Source organism: Danio aesculapii, chromosome 13 (genome assembly GCF_903798145.1).
Source record: "Danio aesculapii chromosome 13, fDanAes4.1, whole genome shotgun sequence".
In the NCBI taxonomy this organism is placed as follows: Eukaryota; Metazoa; Chordata; class Actinopteri; order Cypriniformes; family Danionidae; genus Danio; species Danio aesculapii.
In genome coordinates this window covers 53,669,195-53,678,629 of record NC_079447.1, presented here as the reverse complement: position 1 = coordinate 53,678,629, position 9,435 = coordinate 53,669,195, and the positions used below count along the sequence as shown (strand labels likewise).

Here is a 9,435-nt window from a genome sequence, read left to right as displayed (position 1 = left end):
ACCGGCGGACAGCAGCCCGGTGACCGACCCGCCGCCTGAAGAGCGCAGCTCAGAGAAAGCCAAAGACGCAGAAGACGCCGGGAAAACCGTCAAACTCGACAAACCTCCGTTCAGCTACAACGCGCTGATCATGATGGCGATCCGACAGAGCCCGGAGAAGAGGCTGACGCTTAACGGGATCTACGAGTTCATCATGAAGAACTTTCCGTTTTACCGGGAGCACAAGCAGGGCTGGCAGAACTCCATTCGGCACAATTTGAGTCTGAATAAATGTTTTCGTTAAAGTGCCACGGCATTACGACGACCCCGGGAAAGGGAACTACTGGATGCTGGACCCGTCGAGCGATGATGTTTTTATCGGAGGAACCACCGGGAAACTCCGCCGACGCTCGGCGACATCCCGCGGGAAACTGGCGATCAAACGCGGACTCCGGTTTTCTCCTCTGGGGTTGCATGGAATAACGGAGACGGCAAACAATCCTCTATACTGGCAGTTATCTCCTTTATTATCTTTACATCATCATCATCATCACCATCATCCGCATTATAACGGGACGTCGCAGGGATTTCTAAATCAGGCTCACGGTTACGGTTCTTTCGTCTCCGGAGTGGAGCACCTGGGCAGCCGGGAAGCCCAGCGGTCCGTTCTTGGGGGCTCCAGCGGTGCTCTCGGTCTGTCGAACGGTTACGGGATGAGTTCGTCTCCCGTTGGCTTGTTATCGGTGCCGTCGGGACTCTTACCCGCGCCGGGGCTGCAGAGCGCGCTCGGGGCCCCGCAGAGCCTCCGGACAGCGCTCGGGCCCTTCACACCCGCCGCTTTACCGGCTCTGGCCCACCACGACAGACTCTCGCCAGATTCATTTTAAACTCGGAGGAATAGTTGGAGAGAAGAGCCCAGCTTCAGTTCATGAGCAGCTCCAACAGTTCTGACCGCAGCGGTTGCTGGAGTGTTGTCCAGTAACGGGGTTGTTCACTCAAAAAGGAAAATATACTCATTATTTACTCTCCCTCGAGCCGGGTCAAAGATTTTGTGGGTTTATTCTTCTGTTGAACATTAAATAAGATTTAAGTTGAAACCCAGGAAGCATCACTGACCTCCATACACCAGCAGGTCCACTGTAGAGGTCAACATTTACAGGGTTTCAGCTTCTCAGTGTCCAGCAGAAGGAGGAAACTCATCAGGGTCTGAAACACGCAAAGGCGGAATACATGATGAAACGGACCCCTCAGTGTGAAATAAGGATAGGACACACACACTAAACATTCGGGCATTCCGTCAAACATGTACAAAACACACAGTTGGGTTTTTTTTGGTTTCTATTAAATGCTAAATTATTCTGTGTTCCATTTTTGACCCAACGTTTAGTTAAGACAACCCAGGACTTTGAGAGCATACACTGCATTTCGACCACACATTATTTATGTAGGTTTAGTTTGCTGTAGGAGGAATTAATTTATGCTTAGTCTGTGTTTGTTATGTTCATCCATGATCAGCAGTCTTGCTGGAAATGTTGCGGTAACCGCGTGAAAACAGTCATTTATAGTAAATAATGGTGTTTTTGAACCCTGTAAAGTGTTTACTGTATATAGTAGTTCTGTATATATTACAGCATGTCCAAATCTGATGATGGACGCTACAGCAGTAATGTGAATATTGTACACACACTTTTACTACAGTGTGGAGTATGTGGGAGGCTGTAATATGCCCTATATAGTTTATTACAGTATATACTATAATTAGTTTATATTATTGGTGTATTACCATACAAGTTTTGGTTCAAAAACAATATAAATTTACTATAAATAGCTAGAGTATTTTCTGTGGTAAATTTCCCTATAAATATAAGAGAGAGAATGTTTATTAACGTTTAGTAATGTTTAGTTTATTTTAATTTTTCTCAGGTTCCATAAACAGTGTGCAGACCCATACAAATGATGAATTATGGGAAGGATGATGATGATGATGATGATGATGATGATGTGTGTATGGATGATGTGTTCGGCAGGTCAGTGGTGATGCTATAATGCACAGAAACATCATGGCGGCTCTGACGTTCACTTTGCGTTTTGTCTTTTCAGTAAACGAGGGAAGGCCGGATAACTCGAGACATTTCACACACACAGGCCACATTTTACACACCATTTACAGAACATAGGTGCCAACAAAACAAACGAATTAGCATAAAGTGAATCATTAGGGTCGCGTGTAATAACACGCTTATGAAGGCGTTATAATGAAGGGAAGGACTCGGGATCTCGGGCTGCTCTGCGGCCCCTGACGGAGGATTTAACCATATAAAACACCGCTGAAGTAACCCTCCTCAACTGGAGATCCTGATATCACTATCCCGCAGCTGTAGTAAAGTTCTGCACCTTTAACAGGAGGAGATGCTTCATAAAGCACTGAAGGAAAAGCTTTTATGTTTACAACATTGAACACGTTATAAACCATGTTTGTTAATATGCAAGATCCGGGCTCTTCAGCGTCTTTATGAGCAGATTTAATTAAAGTGGAGAACAGTAACTGCAGTCAATGATTATTGAAGTCTTTTCTTTATGTTGTGTATTTGTGTTGTGTTTGTAGTGGTGCAACAATAAAACAATCTGTTAGCTGCAGAATCTGTTTACTGCTGAATAAATAAATACATTAAAGCAGATTGATAATTGTAAAAATAGTTTAAGACCAGCAGGACGCAGTTAGTAATGTAGTAATTACAGAAACATTTAATTTACTCTTTATTCAGTCTTTAATGTGTGTATTTGTTTCATTTGCTAAATTAATAAAACAACCTAAAGCCTTGATTTCATTGTTATAAAGACCAGTTTACCTCACAAATCAGTATTAATAAGCTAGTAAATGACTTAAATCCTGAGTTGGCTCTAGTGTTATTAGTTTGGTCCATTTTCAGATTAACCCATATAATGCCGAGCTGTCGTTTCTGTAAAAGAGCTGAACGGAGAGAACATCTCGAACATGTGCAGAATCGATTAATAATGCGGAAATGCATTTTCACATGTAGAACAGAAGAATTATTATTAATGAGCAGAATGTTCTGTTTATTACGCCTCTGAGTGTGTGAAGCGCAGAGATGTGTGTCCGCCTCAGAGATGTGTGTCCGCCTCAGAGATGTGTCCTGCGCACATTTAAAACTAAAGGAGAAATCACCACGGCTTTAGTTTATTTGTGGGTTATTTTTTTTGTTTATGGTTTCGACTTTGAGAACAAAATTATGCAAAGCTACATTTGGGTAAATACAGACACTAAGTTAGGGGAAATAAACAAACGAATAAAAAAGCATTACGGAGCTAATAGACAAATACAAATTAAAGGGGAGGTTTCCTGAATAAATCAAAAGGCAAAAAGCCCAAGATTTTATTTTATAGAGTGTTTATAGTGAATACAGGTCTGTTGGATCAGTTTAACAGCATGTGTTTAAAGGTTTATTAAAATAGGATAAAGTCAGGCCTCGCATAAATGACATAAAACTGGAATTCTGCATTACCCAGTTTCCGTATTTGCCAAAAAAGTGTTGCATGCAAAACTGTTGCACAATTTATTTGTGTTGAATTTAAACAAAAATTAAATTAAGCAATGTTCAACTTAATTTGTTTGTTTAAATTCCGCTTAAATAAATTATTTACAACCACTTAACGTAAAAAAATTTAGTAAATCCAAGGAATCATCTTTGAATAATTTTTTCAGTGTACAAACACAGAATTTATTAAAAATAAACACTGACATTACTGCTCTGATAATTTCATTCGACCTGTGCGCTATAAAAGTGAGGGATTATTTCAACCCAATTCTGGGTGTAATAGGGACTAACCCAACTGATGGGTTAGTTTTTAAAAATTAAACTAACAGGACCAAATGTAACTAAAGTTGGGTTAGTCAATATTTCGCCGCGCGTGCCGCGATTACATCTACAGCAGATCTGATGGTCCACATAATATAATAATTATTAATAATGACAAAAACAACAACAACAACAACAACAACCGTAATATTTTACACCGCAAGCGCACATCGAATAATCAGATGATCAAACTGAAATAAACATTAGTTTACCGCAGTAACAGCAGCTGTGTGCGGCAAAACCCCATTCACCATCGTGTTGGAGCAGTTTCACAAACACCATGCTATTAACAATTTAATCCTTAGAATACAGTTATAAAGCTTCATGCAGATCTCAGCCAATGTTTTTACTATTAGCCTGTTTTCACACTGTTAAACGAGCTTCTGCACAGATTCCGCACATTTTAACATCATTTAATTGATTAAAATCATCTATTCTGTACTCATTGCTTTAGTCCACAAACCTGCTGCATTACTGCTCATTATGGAGTGTTGACGGTGCAGTTTGCGATCAATATAAATTCAGCAACACGCATTAGGTTATAATCAAATATAGAAATAAATCACCTGCAGAAAATACTCTCGATCCTTTCTGATTTTAATGTCTGGCTCAGAAAACGAGAACTCCCATGTTGCTGTATGCATCAAATCAACTTTACAAATAGGATTTCATATAGACACATAAATAATAATAATAATAATAATAATAATAATAATAATAATAATAATAATAATAATAATAATAATAATAATAATAATAATAATAATAATAATAGCAAATGTCTCTTCTAATTCGTGTAAAAATAAAACCTTAAAGGAGCAGGCCGTAAATAACACCATATGTGAATATTATTTACCGACATTTAGCAGAACATTCATGTCAAGATAAACACTTATTCTAATTCATAATTAAATATATAATCAAACTGGATATAATAGGTCAGACTAAAACACTGGGTTAAATTAGAAAATAATTAACCCAGTGTTTTGTTTGTCCATATTTTACCCTAAATTGGGTTGAAATAACAGTATTTCAGTTTTTAGAGTAATCTATTGTATTTTAATCCTCGTTATTAAATTAAAATAGTGGCAAAGTATTAATATTTCACAATCAGAATTATTGATTATTTTGGCCAAACTGTAATGCTTATACGGACTTACACTTTAGTGTCTGTTTTCTGAAAATTAAATACGATTTAAAAGTAAAAATAAAACAACAACAACAACAACAATAATAATAATAATAATAATAATAATAATAATAATAATAATGTTAGATAGTAATTATAAAATCTTTACTAACATGAACAATCTAACAGAAGTTATTAATCACAGTTTATAAGTTTAATTCTTCATTAATATCCAAAGTTGTGCTAGTTAACAGTTCATGCACCGTGTGTAAACAATAAATGACTGTATTTTCATTCACTAATGTTAACAAAGATGAAGAAACACTGTAATAAACGCATGGCTCATTAACTAATGGAACTTTATTTTGACCCAGATTAAATCATTCGGATCTCATTATAATGTAGAACACAGAAATATAAAACTGTTTTCACTAAGCGATTAAAAACTCTGCATATGTTATAATTATAAATGTGAATCTCCGGTGTGAGTGTGTCCGAGCTGCGCATGCGCACAAGCGTCTGCAGCATTCCGTGACAACACTAATAACCCGCATGGATCACTGGCACTACTAGTCACATCTAATTACGGTTATCTTGTCCTGGATGCGAGTTCATGGCCATCACACACACACACACACACACCCACACACACACACACACACACACACACACACACACACACACACGCACACCAACTAATGATTGTTATGGTACATAATATAAATAAATGCAATAATATTTCGCTGCTCAGTTCTGCAGACTCATTAAAGGCTAGAGGAGTGTTTGTGGAGATGATCTCATCATTATTGCACGAGGTTTGGCCTCATTTGTGCTTTAAAAACTATTTTTAATGTGAAACTTTGACAAAATCTGGCTGAACGGCTAGCATTAATGCTGCACATCAGAGAAATGTACACTAATATTAATGTTTCTAGCCGAAAATATATTCTTTACATAAATTACAAGTTTAGCTGACATTTTTACAGATTTATGTTTTACTTTCATGAAGCGGACTTAAATATTAAAGTGAAATGTAGTATAACTTCACAGTATAATATTCCTCCAGTATAAGATCCACAAACACAAGATTAAGAGCATACTGACACAACAGCACAATATACACAAGTACAGGATGTGATGTGATACCAGCAACTTCCACAAATGAACCCAGGCTGATAGAGTGAGAATGAGGCGGTGGTGTGTTTATAAGACTGAACAGTATCACTACAGTTCTCCACTGCAGCCATAAAGCTGAGGGTTCCTGTAACGAGCAACTGCAACAGCAGCAACAACATTCATCATTCATTCATTTTCTTTTCAGTCCCTTGATTAATCTGGGGTCGCCACAGCTGAATGAACCGCCAACTTATCCAGTATATGTTCCACGCAGCAGATGCCCTTCCAGCCGCAACCCATCACACAGAAGCACCCCACCCCAGACACACACACACTATGGCCAATTTAGCTTTCCCATGTGTTTGGACTGTGGGGGAAACCGAAGTACGGAGGAAACCCACACCAACACGGGGAGAACATGCAAACTCCACACAGAAACACTAACTGACCCAGCCAAGGCTCGAACCAGCGACCTTCTTGCTGTGAGGCGAACGCACTACCCACTGCATCACTAGCAGCAAAAACAACAGCAACAACGATGACAACAACAAACAAAAACAGCAGCAGCAGCAGCAGAAGGAAAACAGCAGCAGCAAAAACAAACAACAACAGAAGAATAACAGCAGCAAAAACAAAACACACAACAACAACAAAACCAACAACAGCAACAGAAACACAGCAGCAAAAACAACAACAGCAGCAGCAGAAGGAAAACAGCAGCAGCAAAAACAAACAACAACAGAAGAAGAAAAAAACAACAGCAAAAACAAACCCAACAACAGCAACAGAAACACAGCAGCAAAAACAACAACAGCAGAAGAAAAACAGCAGCAAAAACAAAACACACAACAACAACAAAACCAACAACAGCAACAGAAACACAGCAGCAAAAACAACAACAAAACCAACAACAGCAACAGAAACACAGCAGCAAAAACAACAACAACAACAACAACAAAACCAACAACAGCAACAGAAACACAGCAGCAAAAACAACAACAAAACCAACAACAGCAACAGAAACACAGCAGCAAAAACAACAACAGCAGAAGAAAAACAGCAGCAAAAACAAAACACACAACAACAACAAAACCAACAACAGCAACAGAAACACAGCAGCAAAAACAACAACAAAACCAACAACAGCAACAGAAACACAGCAGCAAAAACAACAACAACAACAACAACAAAACCAACAACAGCAACAGAAACACAGCAGCAAAAACAACAACAACAACAACAAAACCAACAACAGCAACAGAAACACAGCAGCAAAAACAACAACAACAACAACAACAACAAAACCAACAACAGCAACAGAAACACAGCAGCAAAAACAACAACAACAACAACAACAACAACAAAACCAACAACAGCAACAGAAACACAGCAGCAAAAACAACAACAACAACAACAACAACAACAAAACCAACAACAGCAACAGAAACACAGCAGCAAAAACAACAACAACAACAACAACAACAACAACAACAACAAAACCAACAACAGCAACAGAAACACAGCAGCAAAAACAACAACAACATAAACAACAACAACAAAACCAACAACAGCAACAGAAACACAGCAGCAAAAACAACAACAACAACAACAACAACAAAACCAACAACAGCAACAGAAACACAGCAGCAAAAACAACAACAACAACAACAACAACAAAACCAACAACAGCAACAGAAACACAGCAGCAAAAACAATAGCATCAAAACAGCAAAAACAACAACAGCAACGACAAACTGACTCTTTCATGATAAATGAATCAAACTGACTCTCAGTAGAACTAGAACACTGGGGTCTGTTCTTCATACGTGGATTACTCCATTAGCTGGATTTGGTTATTGACGATGTGACTCAATCCAGGATCGTTTCATTCTTCAAAACTCATCCGAGAGTTGTTGTTATAGCAACAGGTCTGGTAGCTCAAACCTGCTAGGAAGCAGGATTATTTCATATAAACAGGATTAGATTGGGTCAGTTCAAGCAAAGGTAATACAGTAAGTGTGGACCAAACGCTGATATTTTCTTACAGTAGTTATCTATTGATTATATACACTAGGGAAAGAAGTAAAATAGTAAAAAAATAAATAAATAAAGTTATTTATACACATTTATAATAATAAAAATAATATTTAATATTAAATAATTAATCATATTTATGTTTATATATATATAAACAAAGAGAACATTAATTAATATGGATGTTTTTAGTGTGCACTATTAAAAGGTACCGATCCAGCTCCAGTACAGTTTCTATAAGATAATAAACATGCACAATAATCAACTGTTTTCTGTTTGTTTTTATAAAGGAATATAGTTTATGTAGTGAAGCATGTTTTGACAGCTCATATGACGGTGATTTGATGCTTCATTAAAGTTGCAGACGCCTTTACCAATATCAAAGTGCTTTTTTGATGCAGAATTTATTTAAATTCCTCACGCTGAAACTAAAACAGGCCTAGGCTACAGTAAAGAACATCCCATCTATGATGTAAAGGTAAATAATGACTGAATACTCCTGACACATGACAGCCTGCAGCCCACAACAGATGTGGAGAGTTATCGCGTATCATATTTATTAAACAGTTTACTGTCAATTTGATATAATTTTGCTCACATGAATAATTGAATATTAATCAGATGATGTCATTACGCTGCTGTGCCGTCAGCCAATCGAGCGATCTCAGATCAGTTTATCCAGACATTTTAATCTAATTCACCAACTTGTTTGAGGAACCCAATTATCCAGAGATCAGTTATCAACATTAACAGATCCAGGATCTGCCCAATCATCTTAGATCATTTAAGCGAGCTATGAAGAACAGAACCCTAGTTAGTAAAGGAGTAATCTTCACCTACCTGCAGCTTCTCCCAGATGTCCTCCACTAAACTCCAGCAGTCCCCCTCCACAGCTCCACAGGTGCAGGCTTCACACCTCTTATCTTCGGTTCTACAACCAGTAACACACCAACACGTGCAGAAAACAAAGAATAACAGCAGCAGAAGCACATCCAGTCTCTGCATGATCATCACACACACTCACACCTGTGTCTGCTGCTTCATTAACCAATCAGATTCATTGCTCCTTGTTTGAGCTCAACCAATCATTTCAGTTGGTCTCTGTGTCAAATAAACCTCATTATACAGCTGTGTGTGTTTATTTAGACAGCAATGAGTGCTCACACTGGGAAAACTCTGAGTGTGTGTCCTGTTTAAATATCTCAAAACTCTTAAATCATGAAGTATTTTCTAGACAAGCACGAAAATTCTAGAAATATATCCAGAATAAACAAGTTTGACCTCAAAATAATGTCAAGA

The 9,435-nt window shown here is 37.9% G+C and overlaps 1 protein-coding gene across 1 annotated transcript; it reads left to right on the top strand.

The window, feature by feature from the left end:
- Nucleotides 1–4: 4 nt before the first annotated feature.
- foxg1d (forkhead box G1d) lies at nt 5–866 on the top strand (the record flags this gene model as incomplete). Its single annotated transcript, XM_056470447.1, is given in 2 exon segments — nt 5–274; nt 276–866. Coding segments are annotated over 2 exon segments (861 nt in total), but the record flags the coding sequence as incomplete, so codon positions are not given.
- Nucleotides 867–9,435: the final 8,569 nt, after the last annotated feature.